The sequence below is a fragment of the Haliaeetus albicilla genome, chromosome 2 (assembly GCF_947461875.1).
Source record: "Haliaeetus albicilla chromosome 2, bHalAlb1.1, whole genome shotgun sequence".
Lineage (NCBI taxonomy): Eukaryota > Metazoa > Chordata > Aves > Accipitriformes > Accipitridae > Haliaeetus > Haliaeetus albicilla.
Genome location: NC_091484.1, coordinates 36,765,469 through 36,787,727, shown reverse-complemented (window position 1 = coordinate 36,787,727; position 22,259 = coordinate 36,765,469). Strand labels below are relative to the sequence as shown.

Genomic DNA, 22,259 nt, shown 5'->3' with positions numbered 1-22,259 from the left:
TGTAAGGACACCAGGCTTCCACATTCGTAAGGCTGTGCTTGTAAAGTATTTCAAAAGAAATGTTTGCAAAGAAGATTCTCCCACTTCATCAATAGGTCACAAATACATTCTCACGACAAATCTGATCACATCCCTCTCTTGTACAACAGCTGCATACATCTTTAAATAGATCAGCTTGTCCCCAAATGCATCTATTTCCTGATATTTTGAGATATGGAAAAATATTACAGATGCAATCTTGCCTCAAGTAAGGGTTACCCTTTCTGAGAAAAACTCAAAACTTTCACACTTTCTTTATAAAATAAGGAATGTTCAGAAATTTAAAAAAAAAAATTCACACCTTAATAGCTTTAACTGCTGTGAAACCATTAGCTTTCAGTGAACTGCAAATGGAAAAGTCACCCATTCAGAAAGACTTCTGACATCCATCAAGTCACAGGTTTAGCCAATTTTGTGGAAGAACTGATTTTAAAAGGATCAAAAACAGTAAGATAAATGTTATGAAAAGCCATCAAGAAACAACAGGCTTCAGAATCAAATACAGTCTCCTATTTCTTCAGCCTCATCTCAAAAATTTAAAATTTGAGCAATCTGGAGCCATCAAGTTCACTGAAAGTTTTAAGTGTCAATTGGTGCTGTTTGGTAAAACTTCAGTTTTATGGCGGTACTACTTGAATACCAATTTTATGTGTATTTTAGACTATAAAACTGCAGTTAGTTATCTTTTTATAAAGTTTCTGAGGCAGTCAGAACAGAAAGACTACATAATGTTCTCTCAGATAAAACAGGTTTGAGAATAAAAAAAATGTTAGGACACAGTTTATGTCAAACTTTTAAAAAGCATTTCTTCCATCTTAGTCTATTTCACATTAAATATTTATTTTACATCTTTATGTAAAAGGCATTTGTTTTGAATGGCATCCATTTTAAAAACAACTCTGTTTTAAGAAGAAAAGCTAAAATTAGCATGGATATATCCCAAAATGGATTTTGAAGATTTAAGTATAAGCAAAGTTATTGTCTGCTGCAGATGTTCTCATGAACTCATTCAAGTTTAAACACTGATTCACTTTCAAAAACCATTACTAGAGGATAGACAATGTGATTGAGTCATTTTTTCTGTTTTGGAAGGTGAATATTAGATAATCTAGCCTTACTCATTAGAAATTGTAACAATTTGAGGGTATGCATATTGTAGAATAATGAGTAATTTCCCTCAAAGATGAAAGCAATGATGGTATCAAAACTGCTAATTTATTTTTTTTTAAGTTTATACAATCGTTATCTAGCTAAAGAATATGAATTCTGGGGTGCACTAGTCTATGCTTCTTTTATACTCAGTTCTTGTTAGGTTACCATCAAGAAGTCTCAAATGTAAAAACAGAAAAAAAGCTCTTGTCTCAGATAACTTCTATTAAGCTTCACTTGCCAGGAGCTTACAGTAAGTCTTTCCAGTAATTTAACATGCAAGTAAACATTTCAGAATTTATAGTAATTTGTAAGTACTGTGTCTGGCAGAGTCAGAAACAACTTCCAAAAAGAAAGTTCTAGAAATTAGAAATAACCTGTCTCCAAAACCAATGACACATCAACACTGAAAATTGTGTCTTGTCACTTTGGGTGTCCTATTGAGTTTTACATCTACACAATCAGGTTGCCAACTTTCCCTCTCAAAAGGCAGTCTGAAAACAGTTTTGATACCATTTGTTAAGGATTTACCTCTGTGATGAACACCACAAGTAAAAAAAATAAGTTGAGGACAATTATTCTCTGAATATTGCATAAATGAACAGGACAAGATGTGGACTGTATAATGCAAAAGATATTATAACTAAATTTTCAACATGTGTGATAAAGGTGTAGCAATGCGGCCTAATTCCACAATTCACTTAATCAAGATTACATTAAAAATCACATTAGGAAAACATCCTCAGTTTTTGTGACTTATAGAGAAGCTCTGAGTACAACTAACATTTATTTCTGAACAATAAGGACAAAATAATTTATCCTGCACCAGCTACTAGCACAACTGGTGCAAGTAAACCTTTTGTTGATGTTGCATATGACTCAGAGAATGTCTCATATACCTGGCTAGCTGTACAGTACCTGAATAGACATGGTTTTGCTTGCTCACAGTTCAACTCAACTAAGGAGCTGGCAAGATCTTTCCAGTCCAGGGATATCACTAGAAAGGATGGATGAAAGCTGGTCTGCAAGAATCATTAATGACCATCCTAAATTTTTGTTTTCAGAAGCAGTTACACATCACATTTTTCTACTTTTTGACCACATAAAAAGATACAACTTCATGAGAAATAGCATTTCAGAATTCCTTTTTCTGTTAAACGCAGTTCTTTTCTAGACCATTAAGGGGTCTCATAAAGGTTCAAGCATTCATTCTGTAGCTTGAGAACTGTAAGAAGCCTGTTCTGTACTGCCTGTCTAAATAGTACAGCTTATTACAGAACAAAAAAACGTAAATACTAAGCACAATCTTAAAGTACCAGCAGCTACAATGTCCTATTGTATTACTTGTGTTTACCTGCTCCTGTACAATTTGTTTTCTTAAAAGATTTTACAGGAACTATTTATGGGTTTTTGAAGAGTTGCAATTTAGAAGCATCTAAAAGGTAGAATAATAGTAAACCAGCTACCTGAAAAAAAATCTTAGCAGTACATTCTACTACAAAGTTGCCATATAAGTTCTCTTAGATCCTCAAAGCCCTTTCATAATACTGAAACAATTTCTAACTAGTCATACCTAACACGTTAAACTGCAAAACACTTGTAGAGCAGGTTTTCCAATTAGATATACAATATTCACTTCTAGAGGGGGAAAAAAATGGAGGATTATTTAGTTACTTGTCCTTATCGATTAAGATAAAATGAAAAGCACAGCTGTTTTCTTAAAGGAAAAATAAGGCTCTAAACCATCACAAGGTATCAGAGATAATATGGTCACTTGAAATGTAAACACTACATACACCTGCCACAGGATAGTGTGAGAGTAGAGTAGCTATTAAATCATCTTAACTCTTGAAAGCTGCTTCTTGGATTTATGCCACAGAAAACTAGTCTACTGAGACACACACTCTTGACCTCAGATTGTTTCTGGAACAAGACTTCTGTTATGTGTAAACTCCTTATCTTTGCTATGCCTTTAACTGGTCTGCTAAGAATAACAGAATATATCCCTTTTCCCTTAAACTATATCTAGTAAATACATCCTCAAACCAAAGTGGAAAATTAACTACACATTTAAAAAGATAGGTCCTGGTAATACCAAGCCAAACATATTAACTCAGGTTTAAGAAAGATTTCCTTAAATATGGTTCTTAACAGAAAATGCCTTTTACAAGATGGTATGAAATACCTCTGCCATTAGTATTCTTGCCTTACTTCCAGCCCCTGCCTTACTTTGTTATTACTCTCATTCATGGCAGCTCAGAGTCTGGCATCAAGTTAAGAACATGAGGTGCTCTTAAAAATGTTATTTTAAGATGTTATTCCCCTTTCTAGCTCTTCTGTAAACTGACATTTGTTATTGCAAAGTAAGGCCTTACAGATTCAGTAAAGAGCAGTACCTTTATTTAGTACACACAGTCTGCCCACAATTACAGTTTACCATCTCTAACCGTTTCTCTTTTACAGGAAGAAAGTTACAAAACAAGTAGCCTGTGCCTAACCTTTCTAAGCTAAACACTGTCACTCTGGGTATGTACCACACTTTCCCAGCCACCATAAATAGAATACAGAGCTTGGGAAGCCCTAACTCCAAGATCTATTTTCCCCTTTAGCATCTGGCCCCCTTTCCATTAATATTTCATCCCAAAACTTCCAGAAAATAGAAGTATGCAATACTGACAACACCAAGAAACCTTTGCTTTAGTATTAGTAGCAAAATTATGCCTTCTACAGCACCAAACCAATCAACATTAGTTTGTACAGGGTTTAAAGCAGGTAAATATCACCTGACCATGCTGGCTTTCAAAGGTTTGGTGCTTCACACCACAGCTAAACTGAATTAACTGCTTGCTGCTTCTCCTTGAAAATGAATCAACACACACTTCTGGAAAGGCTCCAAATTCCTAGAACTCCTCTTCAAGTCACCAGAAAAACAAGTTGGAAAACTGGACTGAAGCAGTTTCAGGTCTTAGAACACTTAAAATACCTAATGCTTGACTACAGGTCTTCCTAAGCCTACAAGAAAACGTTCACAAGTCAGTAATGAAAAATACTACCCCTTTTTTTGCTGCTTGCAGCCAACAATTCCGTTTCTCCCCTAGCAAGATTTTAATACTAGAATTAATGATTTCATAAACAAACAGAACTGTAAGTTCACAGAAATTTATTCTCTAAAACACCCTGAACCTAAAAATCTCTTATTTAGTGAATCTCAGAGGAGATAACTGTAAGTCATAAACAACTGTACTTCATACCTTTCTCTTTCGTACAGGAACGGAAAAACTTCTTGCTCTTACTTTGGAACAGTTTCCACTGGTGAAAGTCAAAATACATGTCCCTCCCTTCCCCCATTCTACCATTTAAAAAAAAACAAAAAACAAACAAACAAAATAAAAACCCAACCCAAAAGACCAATTTTCTTACAAATATGTAAGATACTACTAAATATATGTAATTGCCAAAAATAATTCCTACTTATATGTGAAAATGTGTGCCTACATGAAGCTTCAGACTTGTGATAATCTTACTGGAATACATTTTTCTTCTCAGATACTTATTACGTTATCTGTTTAACCTCTGTATATCCAGCCCTCTCACACGTTGAGACACACTTGAGTCACTCCAACGAGAGTCAGAGGTAGCCAAAGGAAAGGTAAGACTGCATGGCTAAGAGCAAGGTGAGGACAGTAAGATCTCCTCATCTCCTGCTTTCAACAGCTGTTAATGTTGACTCAATTGCTCGTGAAACAGAAGTCTTGGTTCCACCTTAATTTATTCTTTGGCCATGGGTAAGACAAGGGTATTTTCCACAGCCAGCAATGCAAGTGCTTAAATTGCCTCAAGCAGCCTGAACCCCCTGCCTTCCCACCCAGTATCTTGTGTAACTACAGCATTGTACTAGCTGAAGCACTCCTGCGAATGTGCTAGGAAAGAGACTGGGGAAGTGATCTGGCTGCATGTTCCCATGTCATTCTTTGTGGTCGAAGCATTACAGCTGTTCAAGCTGCTGCAGGGCACACTACTCCAGCTGAATGCCTGCTTCCCCTTAACCCCTGCCCCTCTGCAAAACACACACATGTTTTTCCTGGGTGATCTCCCAGAGAAAAGCAAAAGAAGAAAATGAAGGAGGAGACAGCTTAAATCTGCACTGAAGATTTAGCTGCAGAAACAGACATGGCAGTGGTTTTACCACAGCTCAACCCTATCTAAATCAGCATTGTTGCAGCCTCCACTGCTGCACCTCTCAGCCTCATACTCATACTTCCTTCCTCCACTCAGCACTGGCACACGTCCATCTGTGTGGCAATCTGGTGTTGGGTGCTCCACTGCTGAGATCTTTCTTATTATTTTCCTCTGTCAGGACTGTTACATTTTCTGCTGGCTTAACATACCACGCTTATGGTACAGTCAGACAAACAGAAGTGTCAGTACAAGATGGAAAGCAGTAACAGACTGAAGGGAACAGCGCAAGAGTATGACTGGAACAGCAACAAACAACTTTAATCACTTTAAACTGTCTCTTGTTAGACCACAGTATAAGAAAATGTGACAGCAACCTAAATCAACTTTTCTCAGCTAGAAACTGCTGCTATAATGGCTCCGCAGTGTTCTGAAGCAGTAAGAGTTGGTACTGTCAGGAAAAGCTACTTAGTGAATCTACTGATAGTCTTCTAGCATTTTGCAAGTGTTCATTAAGCTTCAGAGCATTCTGTGTGAAAGGTGAATAAATAAAATTTTAACACTGGACCTCCCTAGCTTTTTCCTCTGGCTTCACTAAATAGCATCCATGAATCTTCATCCCAATCTACTTCCTTTTCAAGTCAGTAAGATATTGTATCTTAGACTAAGTATCTAATTTCGCATTTTGCTATGTGAAACTAACTAGATGCCATTTTTGTCGCTAAATGCAGGATCCCAAGTCAAATAATGAAGACTAACAGGATTCCATAATGCTTTAATTGACTGCATATTGCAGAATGTGCAGTTTACCATGGAACTAGAAGCACTGTTATCTGTTCAGACTCTCAGTATTTAAAGTGCATGGCCACACTCACTTGCATACTTAACTTTCAGAAAACAAAATAAACATCTCCCTCATGGCCCCTGTTTCCCAAGTTTTGATTCTGCAGAACTTGACATCATTCATGCTGGGAAATTACTTACCGACAGCAATCATTTTTTCAAACCTACAATCTCAGAAGCAAGCTTTCCTTGAAAAGCTTCATAAATTTTTTTTTTAAATATTTTTTTCTGTGACAGGTTTGAGTAACAGCATTTATTAGCATGCACCGAGACAAAAAACAGCACCTGTCATCTGCTGTTCGCTGGTTTTATGCCTAGAATTTCATGATGGCCACAAAATCCTGATTCTTTTTAGCAATACTGGTTGCACTTGAAGGAAAATAGATATTTTATCCCAAGGCAAAAAATGTATATTAAGCAAACAGAAAACCACCACAAACTTACTCTCTAGTTCTTCTTTCTCGAAGTTTGTATTGATAGTAGAACTGATTTTGCCCATATCCACAACAGCTTCTTCATCATGACCCTGCAGAAACAAAACACAAGTTTAAGTTAAAACTAAATACAACTAATTTTTTTCTAAATTCCTAAATATATTCTGCAGTTCTGAAGCTGTTTGTCAAAGTTTTCTAGAACAACACATTTTCACCTCTTAAAAACTGAGAAAGGAAATGTCACTGAAAATCTACCCATCCAATTCTTCAAGAAAACATACCCTGTATTGAAGGAAAATCAGAGTACATCAACAGATACACTAAGTACCATGCAATTTGCTTTTGCAATGCTCTCGAGTTCATCATATCAAGGATCAGGACATACATTTCAGGAGTGCGATATTCTTTTAGTTTTACATTCAACAGCAATGACCCTACTTCAATAAAATAACTGGCAAATTTATAAAAAGTTACGTAACTTAACATTCAGAAATCTTGAACCCATTTGCTTAAGGGACAATTCCTGTGTGAGATTTTCCAGCGCGAGTAAGAAGCTTTCATGAATCAAAGGTTATACAAAGGCGTGGCAAAAGAGTTAAGTTACAAAAGTTGGGGGTCTCTCCCTAGACCAACAGTTTCAGAAAGATCAAAATAAGCCTTTCACTTGGGTTTCCACAGACAGCTTGTTGACCACACCTGTACCTAATTCACGTGTTTTTACGTACAAAGTTAGAAAACAGCAGTTGCGAGACAATCTGTTCAAATTCCATTACTACTGAAACCATACTACTCATAACGCAAAAGCACAGTATTTGAAATAGAGGTAGTCTCACGAATGAGGCTTTTCTCTGAACGTGCCCTCTAATCACATTTAGCACATCACTAAAGCAGACCTTTAAACACTGCCTTTTGCTCAATCTTGAAAAAAAAGAAGAAAAAAAAAAACACAAACCCTTAAAATAACCAAGCAGTAGAAATCTCATCATCTCATCTCAGACTTGACATCGGAACATTAAAGTTGCCCTTCTCCAAACGTTTGCATTCCTTAGAATACAGTCCACTTTAACAGCTCACAAATTACAGCCTCCTGGCAGAACTGGTTCACCAAAAGAACTGCTGCCTACCCTAAGGGTAATGCTTTACTTCACATCTAACCATGTGTAACCGCAGGATAACTGCTAAAGAATACTGTCCCTGCTCTTTCTACTTCCTTGGGCACACACTTTTTTCCTTAAGTCATATCTATCAATCATGAAGTCAGATACAAAGAGCTGAAGCAATGGATTTTATTTTTTTTATTTTTTTAAACAACTTAATTAGTTTTCCATTGGATCACTTCACCAAACTGACTTTTCTTGTGGTCATATGACAGCTAGATCCGCCACAAATAAACCTGTTTAATCACTGCTTCTGGCAGCAGCCCACTGGTGCATTTACATCGATCAACGTGTGATCTGTAGTAATGGTTTCATGAGGAAAAAATGGAAGCCTAAATCTGGATTCTTACAGGGACTGGGAACCCTAACAGTGATGACATTCACCTAAACTCAACTGGCACTATGTAAATAAGCAAGATACAAAAGAAAAGAGTGGCACATGGCAGAATAAACCTCTGAAAACTAAATAAAGGTCGATTCTGAGCCCTGTCCCAAAGAATAGGGTTTTCAAGAAAGGCGTTACACAGTAACATAACTTTGTCACTACTGCTACATTGCAAAAGTAGAGGTTTTCATTCATGTCAGAAAAATCAAAACTCCTGCACATTCCAGACAGCTACAATTAAAAAATTCAACTGATTAAACCAAAGTCATGTCTGATGGGCAGGCAAATCTGTGAAAATATTACAAGGACTTATTAATAAAGAAATGGCAGAAATTTAGAAAGTGTCATGGTGCTAAGATGGGGGGGAGTACATTCCTGTCTCCTACACACCAAAATGAAATTGAAAAGAGCTCTAGAAGATGCCTTCATAATGTAACTGGCCTCTGTTATCTCTCTGATAACCATTCTGGAGGTAGGGAAAAACACAGCTGCAAAGTCTTGGCTGTTATCTTTACTGAAGATGGATTTTCCAACAGAGATTAGGGGAAAAAAAATTAACATGCATAAACCCAATAGCAAAAAGAGGTCTCTAAGTAGCGCCATTAAAAAGCTTAAGTTAATCAATCTTTTGAAGTACCAAATAAGTACAGCAAAACATTAAACTCCATTGGTAAGGCCTAACACTACCAAGGAGTCATCAAGCATACCTACTTTCCAATTTATCTCAGTGACACAGAAATAGAAGATTACGGGACTATAGTACGCTGCAGTTCACAGAAACGGATATACACACAAATCCTGCACATTACCAGAAAACTCAAAATAGAGACAGAAATAGATGAAGTATTACAAATCCTCCAAATTATCTTAAGTGTCTTACAATATGAGAGAGGAAAAAACTTAGTATTAGGAAAACCACTATTAAAACCTCTTCCACAATTAGCTTCATGGTTACAGCCACAGACTGCTGAAATATCCTGTATCTCACTCTTCCCTTCCACCCCCCCAAAGTACTTTCAGGACACTTGGAAGCTTGCCAAACACACAGTTTTTGAGCAGTATACAACGGTTTTCTCCATATTATACAAACTACTGCATGCTGGTAGAAAATTACATACACACTGCGGAAAACATAGAAGAAAATATTTTTATCTCCCAATAACATTTTGAAATTGTACTTGCTGTATGCCTTATACCATGTTATTAATTTTTATCACCCTTTGCTTTAGTAACAGAGGTACTTTGCCAACCGTATACATACACAAGCAGCCTTCAAAACCACATCATGTGAAAGTAACATGTCTTCTGAGATTAGATTACAGAAAGGCATGCATGCCCTTGCAAACCCTTCTATCACTATCTCAAAGTACTCAACATATGCAAAGACTCTTCCAAGAATAAACCATTAGCAACCACAAATATCATACATAAAGAAAGCATATCATTTACAGCTTTTGTTTAGAAGAAGACAAAGCATCTTTTTAACATAACTGTTTGTGATGCCAATAGCAAATCCGACCATAAAATACTTTTGCCTTAGGTCAGGTAAAAAACCCAAAATATTCAAATATGCTATAAAACTAATTCCAAGCTACAACCTTTTCCTTGCTAAAAATAAAGTCTGTAGGGAATAGGTTTCCAGTAATTATAGAAGATCTACCATGTCAGTTGAAGGCACGAAGGTGAGAGAAAACCATGACAGTTGCTGAATCAAAACACACTCATTCCAGTTATATGTTCTACTTTCTGAACATTTTACATACATAAAAAAAGAGAGGTGGGATTGTTTAAAACTCATCAGCTTCCCTTTTTTAGGCACAGAGAATTACTTCATCTTAGAGCAAGCATCCTCTGCAGTTTACCATCCGTTTCATGTAAAACTTTACACACAATAATCCACAGATGCCCAAAAAACAGCTGCCAAAGCAAAATTTAAGACTAACTTGGAATGTATGTACCTTCTCTTTTCAGACAAGAGACAAAACAATTGAGAAGGAAAACAAACAACACAAGCAGCAACCAAGGTGCCCCAGGGAGAAATTAAGCCTTCACCTTTGGTGTGCTTTTTCACAAGGAGATGGTCGTTTATAAAAATAGAACAAATCCAGAGTACTTCGAGGAAAAAAAAAAATTCTGAGTACATTGTATTAAAATACACTAAGTATACTTTTCCCTAACACCAAATTTGTGGATACTCACAAATGTTCTGTAGAAACAACCTCCCAGTAAAACCATAGTATTCAGCCAGAGGTACCTACATATACTACAACATGTCTTCTCAGCCTCCCAACTTTCCCCAGCATGAAAAAGAAACACCTTTTCAACTGTTGCAGACCAGACAAAACTTTCAAGACTCTTTGCTCTAGCAGAATTCCAGTAAGGTTCCTCTTATCCAGGAGAAAACAATAATTCCCCTTTCATTGCAGACAAACAAGTATCCAGAAATTGTTTACACTTTACTTATTTACCTTCTCAAATATTCATCTTCATTTAGTATGGTACACTTCTCATATCTAAAATATTAACGTTACCTGTTTTTAAAAAGTAGTATTTTAAGAAGGCCAATCCTAAATTGCATGAATCACTAAGGAAAGCACTCAAGTTTGCAAGAGTTAAGTTGTCAACCTCCAGCAGCATGTGTTAGTTACTGTCTAGTGGACCGGCACAAGTATGACGCACAGAATATTAAATCTAAAGGAAACTTTCCACTGTCATCTGTACAAGCTCTTCTCACCACGCAGGTCACCTAACCTTATGCAGTCACATACACATGACAGACTTCAGATGGGCACACTGTTAAAGTGCATTACCGAATAACCACTTCCAAGAGATAAAACTTGCTAGCAATACATTTTTAAGGAACCTGAAATGTAGTTCAATCAATTCATTCTGGTGATAGACAGTGATCATACAAATGGCTCATACAGTTAACTGTAAACCTTTGAAGTCTAAGAATAATACAGTAATTGTGTTGAGAATAATTTGAGCTCAACATTTAAACCCATTACTTAGCTAAGTCAATGTTTGTATACTCCATTTACATCCCTTCAGCCCAAAGTTCTTTCCCAGCAGAGTTGGGGAACTACTTGCAGCACCAGAAGAGACAGCACTAGTGTTCATGGGAATAAGTAGGGCACAGAGGAGGACACAAACAAACAAAAAAACCACCATCTCCCCCCCCCCCCCAAAAAAAAAGAAAAAATTACATTACCACTCTCATGCTACAAAGAACCTTCACTGCAGCATTTATTCAAGTAAATGCAAATGAAGAAAAAACAAACCTAAAAAAACTCCACCAAACTCCAAACAACCAGGGGAGTGGTGGTTCATGTCTACATTTTTCCCTTATACATCTGTCCCTGGCCAAGAGTTTAAAACTTCTAATTTTGAAACTATTCTATTACAACTGCCTACACCATCACAGTGAACCTACATATTGCTTTACAACTGTAATTATATCCCATCCTCTCTGGCTTGAACAGAAGGTGAATACTTCCCACCTCCTTCCCACGAGAACCCACGGATACATCTCTGCCTTTGTAGAGACAACAGATCTGGCAGACAGGATGTAGCTCTTGGGCTGGAATGTGGCACCAACAAACCATTCTTCTCAAAACATGAGCACACACTGCTTACAGACCCAATTGGTAAACCTATATAGCATGCTACTATAGATTTACATACCAAGATCAACAGCATATGAGAATTTTTGCACAGTGCATTTTGCTTTTCACACTTTGTTCTTCATTCTTTCATCATCAGTGCATAGCAGCAGTTAAGCTGGGTCAAACGATCCATCCAACCCAGCATGCTGTCAAGAGGATACAACAGTAGAGGCCTACAGCAAATTCCCAATAAACTTACAAATCATTGCAAACAGAATTCAAAGCGGTGGCTTGACCTAGACCTAGGAAGGCCAGTCAAAGCAGAATTTTTGTTATATCTTCAGCCCTCACTTTGTTGGATTTGCATTCAGAAGACAGATATGATAGCCATCAAAAATAAAATTTTAGCTGGAAAAAGAAATTGAAACCTTCATTTTGACCACATATCTCAAAGATAACTAAAGAGGAACTACAAAACCTAATTTTGCAACTGTTTTCCAGGTATGAGTATGTACATATATCAAATATTTTAAAACTGACTTTTTAATATAGATAGATACACACACAAACTCATTTGTTTTGTTACAAACAAATATACATATACTGAAATATATTGTTCAGAATAATTAAGAACCAGTAGGGTAATTTATAATTCGATTTCAAAGCAGCATTTCTTAAGTGGTTTGTTTCAGAAGCCTGCATTTCTGTCCTAAGCACACATAACACTCCATGTAGTCAGGAAATAAAATACATCTCCAATTTACAGAATGCACATACAGCCTCTTCCCTACCGATTCAATCTCCCAGAACTACGACCTAATAAGCACTAATACTTCGGGGGGGGGGGGGGGGGGGGGGGGTTAGACAAGACTAGTGTTATCTCCTAATTTCACAGGACTACAAGTCTACCAGTGACAGCAACCCTGAAAACCATAAGAAACGAAACCAGAAAATTAGTGTATTTGTTAATGCCATCTGGGACTACTGTATGCAGAGTTCAATGACAATCATTCTACCTCTGGCAATCATCAGCAGTAGGTCTACATTAGAGCTCTCCCACTGCTACCCATACAGAGCACCAAGTAGCCTTAGGTAAGAATGAGTAAATTAGGAAGGGCTTTTTGACATGGTTCACCTGCAGGAACAACTAACAGCAGCACTTGGTAAGTTCTAAATATATTGTTTTACTCCTCTGTCAGATAGATTCTGCTTTTAAATGAGAGGTAAGATGAGCCTATGGTGGCCAGGACGGCAGGCATCTCCGGTTGCTGCCTCCTTGAAAGGCAGCCAGGATATGAAAAAAATCAGTTCTTACTACTATTTAGAAAGTGAAGGTATTATTCAGCCTGTTAAACAGTCTTTAGCTAAACTGCACAAGCAGTCCTATAAATGCATTTGAAGTAAGTGCTTTGGGCACAGTATTGGTGTAAATAGCAATACTGTATCTTCAGAAGTTGCCACAGTGATGAAACACTACCAGTTCTAAATCAAGCACATCAACCTGACAGCCAAGGGAAAATGCACCAAATATAAATGGGCCCTGTCTCATTTTGTTGGCATACAATTTTTAGCTGGCCTTGCCCTCTAAATATATACGAATGAGAGTAAAATTAATAGTAATTCACAAACAGAACACTCGCCAAGTTTAAAATAGGAAGCATACCATATTGATGGGTTCCCCCTTGGTTGAATTTGAGATGGTCTCATTTGCACAGGAACAGCTGCTTCCCAGATTATATTTTTCTTCCCTACTATCACAGCAGTAGGTATTGCTCAAGTACTACAGGAAAGACTCCAGTACAGCTCAAAGGTTTTGGTGTCACCACCCACCCCCACCGCCACGCCCTTTTCTTGTGAATTTTATCTGTGGTTATACAATTACTATTTTACACAACTATCCTCACATGTAAATAAAGATCCTTCCTAATCAAAGCAATACTTAGAGCCTCACAGGAAGGTCTGATGCTTAGATTTCAGTAAGACCATAGCTATAATGAAAGAGGTTAGAGAAGTTTTTCTAGCCCACTAATCCTCTAATTAACTGCTCAGCTTTACCCTACTAAATACATCTGACCAATCTGCTTCTAGAAGACTTAGAAAAAACACAGGAGCTATATAAACCCTGTTTGGACGATCATGTCCAATAGACACCAACAGACTTCAATAAGACTCTCCAGAAGCTGCTTTCAAAAAAAAAACCAAAACAAACAAACAAAAACCCCAAACAGAACAAAAAAACACACCAGACAACAACAGAAAAACAACCCACTACACCTGGAAAAAAGCAGTTCTGAACATGTTAATGTTTTGCTTTCTGCACAGTTGAACATCTAATGTTTATAAATTATTTTATTTCAGTGGTTCTAGCAGGCATTACTCTGGCCACTGTCACACTGAGCACCACAACCTGCAAGACAAGCCATGTCCCAGACAAATCAGACACTAGTCTTTGGACAGTAAACACAAAGTGCTTGTGTTAATCAGAACACAAAATTAAATTGGGAGAAAAAAGCAGAAAGAAAAGGAAGCATGAAGAGACTGGTCACAGTAGTGACTGGCCATCAACCATAGCACACCACAGCAATTTGGCCAAAAAAATTGCATTAGAATGAACACAGGAAAACAGGATGGCTTGATTAATATTAAGGCATAACTAAAATGCAGGAGAATATTCAATTAAAATTAGATGCCCACTTGAATTCAACCTGAGTGTTCTGCAAGCCATAAAATTTACCACCATGCATAGTTGGCAAATAATGTCACCAATCCAACACAAGATATCAAGTTGCATATCTAACATCATAGTAGTCATTTTACAAAGTTGCATTTTATCACTGCCTCACAGCACTAAATTTCATTCAAAAAAATTCATGGCGCCATTCACTTCAATTTCTAAAATTACAGTTAGAAAAAACAGAAGTAGTAGAATCTTTGTAACTATTCACCTCAGATCTTTGCCTAGTCTTCTAGGCATATGCATGCCTGACACAGTTCTGTGTCCAGAGCTGAAAGTAGCACCACAATGAAAATCAAAAATCTATCACTGTACTACAGAGACCCTAACAAACAAGACCACTGCAGTCAGATGCATTTAAATGAAACTCTTACTTGTTATGCTCACAGAAGGAAAGAGACCGTTTAGTGGTCCTCTTACAAAATTTATATAAAACAATTCAGGGGTCTTAAAAACTTCACAACTTAGGAAAATTCCATCCCATAGATTTTAGTTTCCAGGGAACTCTAAAGTAGCAATCCATGTTACACACTGCACTGCAGTTAAATGGCAGTGATGAAGACTACCCATAAAAGAGCTAAGCAATAGCTTCTAACACTAATACTAGAGCTCACTGCTTCATTGTAGAAATCCCCACACACGGAGTTTTGTAGCTATGCCACTGAAGTCTGAAGAAAACACTATCTCCATGATCATTCTACCTCAGTTACACAGCTCATTAAGTTCACCTTTTTTTTTTTTGTCAAAAGGAAATAGTCTATTGATTGTTCACAATTCTTTACCAGAAACTTCCCTGCTATACTCGCACAGGATTACCCAAAGCCACAGCTGATAACCTTTAAATTAAGAAAAGTTGATTCAAAATAATGCAAAAGGGGGGGGGGGGGATAAAATCCACAAAAACCAAACACACTCAACCCCTCTCAAAAATCTGGTAGTATACTCTCATGATTTTAAAAGCACATTTTCTTTCTGAATTGAGCCAGTTACTATGATTAAGCAATTCTAACTGCACAGAAAATACCTTCCCCAATACAGAAATCCCTACTTCAAGTATTACTTCCATCACCAGATCTTTCAAAAATTTCTTCCGCAACTAGCGAGTCTAAGGTAGCACACCACTTCAAGACACAGTTGCTAAATGCCACTTGCATCAAAGCATGTTCAAAGCATTATTAAGTTATACAGCTGCTATTTACATACAGGTTGCATTTTCTTCCCTGGACGAGCTCCTTCCATGCTGATGTGCAGCAGCAGAGAATGCCCTTGTACAAGACCCTGTAATGAACCTCCCAAGAGATCAGAGACTGCGCATACATGACTGCTTTAGCTCACTCTGCTTGACACAGATGTACTCCAGGAAATTGCTCCCCAGCCCTGCAGCCAATCGCTCCCTCGCCGGTCTCTCATCTCCCAGGCCACTGATTACAGCTACCGCAGGGTCGAACAAGAGCAGAACGGGCAAGACGGCATGCCTTCAATTCCTCCAGCTCAGAGAATACCAAAAAAGGAACTCAGAGTTCAAGACTTAACATTTTCCTGCATCAACAGCAGCTAAGGACAGCTCCAAGGTTATATTTTTGCTCTGATCCAAGACTTCATTAGCACTACAAAATGAAAGCACATTTGTACCTCGGGTCCCAGAACAGAACAAACCAGAAGTCAAACATCTGCTAAGTGTGTTTATAGCTGTATTATTGATCTTTCACTGAATACTCATTCCAAAGTACGGTTTTTTTACATAAGCCATATATTCTTGTTCAGCAAAATAAATGAGGGCTTCCTAAAAAAATCCTCATTTATTGTTTTTTCCTGTTGAAGAAGTAAGAAAAGCCATGCTGTTACCTGCAATTAATTTCATGTATCCTTCTAGCGTAAGATGGCTCTCTGTTTCAGGTATGATATGAGTAGCCATACTTTTTCCTTGCTTAAGACAGCCTTAGAAAAATGCCACCTCCACTCTAGCAGGTCAAATTCAGAGCTTCATTTCACTCTTCCCCCCCTTCTAACTGACATACCTTAATCTCCTTGTCCCATCATAGAACACATAGGAGAACTGGCTCTTTGAGGCATTATCCATAACTTAACCTTCATGACATGACACTGCCTTGCTTGTTCTTTCTTCTTTCATTCCTACCTCTTGGATGACGAGAACTCTAGTAATGAAGTTGGACTGGTGCCACCCCAACCAACAAACAAACGAACAACTTGGACAAAACAAAACCAATAGTGTACTGTTCATAAACTTGGGGCAAATACCACCAGCCAAAGAAACATACTGTGCAACTGTGAAGATGGTATTTATCACCTAGCAGTTCAGAAATCAGAAGACCACATTCAATTCCCCTCATTGCCTTTCTCAGTCCAGAAAATTCTCTAACCATAGGCTAATAAAAGTATTCTCAGATAGTGATGACAAGTGAGTTTAAAAGTAGTTTGTTTCCACTCTGTAAATAGATGTTCACCCTAATGCGTGCGTGAATCTTTTCACTTCCAAGCTATTGAAGGCCTCCCTGTTGCTGTAAGTGATCACAAACCAAATGATTCATATAAGAACAAAGTTAAACAAAAATATCAGGTACCCTAACTCTTAGTGATCTCTTCTCAACTGAGCATCTTAAACCAAACCTATTCTTTTCATAATGCAGAGAACAGATTCATACAGTTCTTCACCTACTCAGATGAAGACTGAAACAGCTATGCTGAACTGTGTTCTGGTGGCTCTCCTACACTTTAATGCAGCCTTCCTTAGCATAAATCTGTACTAGAAGTACTTCAATTTCTAAAAGTACAAATAGTTGGTTTGTGTAGGCTCTGTGTGTGTGTGAAGGGGGAAGAGGCTGTCTATTCCTTTGGGATAGAATGCGGGGGTGGCAGGGGGGCTGGGGGGGAGGGGAGCTGCTGTGGAAATCACACCTTTGATTTTTTTATTTTATAAGTTTTGGAAAGAATACTTAATTGATTTGGAAACCTTAAAAACAAACAAACAAAAAAAAACATCTCTGAAGCAGTTTATTGAAATCTCTTTCTAGTCTGTAATGAACAAATTCCTAGTTAATAGTCAGTCAGTCTTGAACAAAAAAAAAACCACTCAGAGGCTTTACTCATTTAAAAAAAAAAAAATAGAAAGCAAAGAACAGGCACATGTAGAGCCAAGCTGAAAAATCCAACATTCTAAAATATAAACAAGGTGGTTTTTTTTAAACAGATGGAACTTTTTTGTCTTTCAAGTTCCATACCAAAATACTTCGTGGATAAACGTCTGCTCTTACCTAAGAATAAATACCAGGGAAAAGCTTCGCATTAGATGGAGAACAACACAGCAACTTCAAACTGCAACTGTCTCAACATGCATAACTACAGAAGTATTCTAAAACAAACTGTATGCAAATATATTCAAAATTATCACATCCTTGAACGTGTTCGGTGACAACACTGTGAGAACTCAGAGCAAAACTGTTTGTACTGCAGCAATGTTTCAACCATATGCTTGATGCTGCGTAAGTGTATGAAGGTTGTTTTTTTTAAAAAAAAAAAAGAAACATAAGTAGCTATCATGAAACACACTTTTTCCATCAGTCGTTCCTTCTTAATTTTTACTTTTATACCCCTTCAAGTTCCACTTATTTGAGCTTATCTCCAGCTATAAAAGCACTTTTTTTGGAAAGATGGGTCCAAAAAAACCATATCTATTCTCCAGACAGAAAAGAAAGATTTCATCTGAGCTCTTAGCTCTTTGCAAAACTTTTAATCTTTTCACAAGCGATACATAGTCCATGATTTCCTTGTAAGTAGTATGGGCTTCCATTAAAAACTCCCTCAAAATCAACTAAATTGGACTCATTCCAAAACTTCTGTTAACCATGGGGTGGAATGCAGAAACGTTTACAATGAATTAGAAGAGTAATTTTCATGTCACTTGTTATGACTAGTTTCTGGATCAATCTGTAAAAATATCCTCTATCACATCTTACAGCAACACTAGCGTTAACACACCAGCAAGCTGTATATACTACTACAGCCACAAGCACTTCTTTCCAATCCTCTTTTTTTTTGCTCTTAAAATGAGAGAGCAATTATGATCCTAGTCTAGCATGAAGTGGCTGTAAACTGCCTTATTGCAGGGTCTGCAGAGCCTCTAGCAGGCAGAGCTGTGCTTCATCTGCCATTTCAAGACAGCAGGACACAAGCATATTTTTATTTAAAGTAGCTGCAGTGGGCAGGTCTGTGCTCTCAGCAGGACTTCCCACATGAGCTCAAGGCCAGCGCTAACAGACCTAGCTAGACAGGAGCACAAAGAAACTGAGCGCTCGTTTTCTTACAAAAGGGGCGAGACTGACATACCCACACATCTAGCCCTGTAAATTGGTAGATCTGGTATGAGATTTCTATTGATACTTTAAAATCCTGTTTTGCAGGATGGGGAGGGAGAGTTACCATAATCCAAACTCAACCCTTCCTTCCTTATATGAACAAATTATACAAAATTAACACAATCTTTTCTAACATTGCAGCCCCAAAAAAACAACACAGTTCACTGCCACCTTTCTTCATGTATCTGAAAGGACAGCATCTATCATACTCAAAGCACCTTTCTCTAGAAAATAATATTTAAAAAAACAAGAAATACCCATGAAACAATAAGACAGTACTTCTAAATGAGGCCTTATTTTGGACTGGGGCACAGGGGGTGGGGGGAGCAGGTCACAGGGGAGTCAGGAAGGGAGGCAAGGTGCTAGGGAATTAAGGTGATGCAGGAGCAAGTTGTATGACACAAATTGTCCAGTATTGGTATGCCAAATACCAGTACAGATGGTTTTGTTCAGCTTCTTATTAAATGGGAACCTAGTAACTCATATTAAGAAGAACAGACAGCTTCCTACAAGTTTTCTATTACACATAAAATAAAAATATAAGCTATTCCTCTAAGGAGATGTTATTCCCTTAGCAAGGGAACACAGAAACCTTCGTAGGCAGTGGCTCATCATTTAATGAAATAAAACTATCCATAAAAACCAAGAGTTTGACTGCCTACAAGTATATTTCCACCTAACAGCCAGTTCCCAAGAGCTACATCTGCATAGCACGCTTCAGCTTGCTTCAGTTTGTATTGGCACGTACGCATGGAACTAAGTGTTTCCAAAAAAAGAAAAAGGAAAGGAGAGAAGAAAAAAAAAAAAAAGGAGGAAGAAAAAAAAACACATAGATGTATTCTGTGCAGATATTCTCTGGTGTATTGTCCCAGTAGTGGACTCCTGGGTTTCTCAGCGCATTGCAGGACAGCTGTCACGAGCCACCGAGATCCTGAGAGCGAGCATGAGGCAGATAACCAATTTGAGCCCTCCTGACATTACACAATTACATCTCATTCCGAGAGCTGCGTACTTACTCTCTAGAGAGGATACCACTGAAATCTGTAACCTGAATCAGCATCAACAGCAAGATTATTATGTACTCTCTTGTACAGAGTACGTCACTAATCTACTGGCGGTCCCGATTTGGATACATCGATAAAGCAGGAAAACCAAAGATATATGTGAAGTTTTAGAGTACTTATTCCTGGACTCAAAAACATCTCTACTGAGGTAGAGACAGATGGAAGAAATTCACCATGTTCAAACAGAACACTACCAAAAATTTCACTTCAACATGTATGAGCATGTGGTCACCAGGCAAATGGCATTGAACTAGGCTGGGGGGGGGGGGGGGGGTGGTGATATATTTGTTGGGTTTTGGGGTTGGGTTGGGGTTTTTTTGGCAAAAGAATGAGGATGCTTTCTAAATTCAAAGCTACTCACTTTACAACTACAACATATCCACCATTGCTTGCTTTTACATAAATTAATCTCCAGGCATTTTGGCAGCATTTTTGAGAGATATTCTAATTTTTCTTTATCCTAAAGAATTCTTAGATCACTGTGCAAGTTCACAAGAACTATAAACCAGGGCTGTTTCAACACTATTAAGGCCACCTAACCAAGACCATATGTTTAAATGCTCTACAATCACTTGTACAAATATTAAACAGTCATCTCCTAGAATAATAGACAGCACAGAAGTGAACAGCTGATGAGTCTAGATATGAAGCAGCATAACATGGGGCAGAGAATTTTATCTGTTTTGTACTGACATTTGAAGTACAGGCACACAAAAGCCTTTCTGTGACAGTAGATCCTCAGGAGGAAAAAAGAAGAGGGGGAAGAGTCATCAAATTATCCAATTATCCAGTTAGGACAGACTCTCCAAATACAACCAAACCAAGCTACACTCACACAGAACAGTTCCTTGACAAGAACACCAAACATCGCAGCTAATAAATAAAAAAATTGACTCTTTCAATGAATGCTATAATTTTGGAATGATTATTCACCTACATGTCTTTCTCTTCATAGAAAAGTGAAGGGTCATGAATCTCACCAATTCACATGAATTCAAGGCTTAATTCTTCACCTTCAGCTCTCCCTGTCTCTCAAATTTTCCTCTGTTCATATAACTGCATCCCAATCAAATCAAGTATCTGTGTAACAATTTACTGACACCACATTTATTCTTACAGTGAACAAAATTACTACCCACAAATCAAAGCTCAGCAAACTATAACAGGAAGGCAAGGCAACGTTTCCAACATCAGTAGCAGGACTAATACCACAGGAGGTATCAGCACTCTGCTGACCCACAACATTTCTTCTTAAAAACAAGGCAGGCAGAATGGAAGTAAAACTCCGAGCCTGCTCATGACCACTGCAATTTGAACAATGGCAGGATTTCATAATACATTTGTGACTTTGCAAGTGGTATAACATACAGGATTCAGGTGTTGTTGTCTGCAGATTACTTTAATACAAAATACATTCCACAAATCACATCTCCCAAGTCATGCTGAGTAACTTCAGGACATCTGAAATCTACAATTATCATGAATACCAGTCAGACTATTACCACTGTTACATGCTGAATGTACACATTACCAGTGTATTAGCAAGCCTCTACCATGATAAATTCACAACTACCAAAAAAATAAGTTCCAGCAATCCACATGTATTTTATTAATAAGGCAGAGAGTAACAGAAAGCTGCGATTCCTGTTTTTGTGCTAGTGCTGGCAATCACCTGAACCAACAACATTCTGGATCAGGAAACCGATCCGGCAATAAAATTATGGTGACAATATTTTGCCACTTCAGCTCTGACACCACTCATTACCCGTGAGGCGCAGGCAGTGCGCAGAGCAGGTGAGATTGCTGAGCCCAGAGCAGGAAAGGCAGGACCACGGGGCAATTCCAGCCAAGACTGACTGGGACTGCAGTAGAGGCACACTTCAATGCTGTAGCTTCACATCTCAGCTTGGGTAAAATTAACAGCTTGGAAAAATGGAGAGATACCATCCATGCCACACTCCCTTCTTCTCACAGTATTCTGACTAGACATTGTAACATCCTTACCTTACATTAGATGTGATGCTTTCCTCATCACAGAGTAAACATGTAACTCAGTTAACATTCATTTCAGAAAACTAACCCTGACAGGTTTTGTTTTGGTTCGTTGGGTGTTTTTCTGAGGTTTTTGTTTGGTTTTTTGTCAGCTTCACAAGTTGAATCAGCTTATGGGAAAGGAGACAGGACAAAGGGGGAATTACACCTCCCCTTCAGAGACCAGGAACTAATTAGTCCATCTCAGCCTTAGCATGAAACCATATCTTAAGAAGTGTACTTTCTTGCCAAAATTTCTTCCATTTTCC

The 22,259-nt window shown here is 37.8% G+C and overlaps 1 protein-coding gene across 8 annotated transcripts in view; it reads right to left on the bottom strand.

Moving 5' to 3' along the window:
* The window catches only part of SLC4A7 (solute carrier family 4 member 7), a 96,724-nt gene that overhangs the window by 53,960 nt on the left and 20,505 nt on the right, over positions 1-22,259 (bottom strand). For 6 of the 8 annotated variants that reach the window (XM_069771050.1, XM_069771032.1, XM_069771025.1 and 3 more), the window contains exon 2: positions 6,652-6,733. In XM_069771050.1, coding sequence (XP_069627151.1) covers positions 6,652-6,733 — 82 coding nt within the window. Of the gene's footprint in view, positions 1-6,651; positions 6,734-10,714; positions 10,827-15,725; positions 15,907-22,259 lie in introns of those variants that run through there. The other 2 variants (XM_069771002.1, XM_069771017.1) reach the window with 2 other exon arrangements.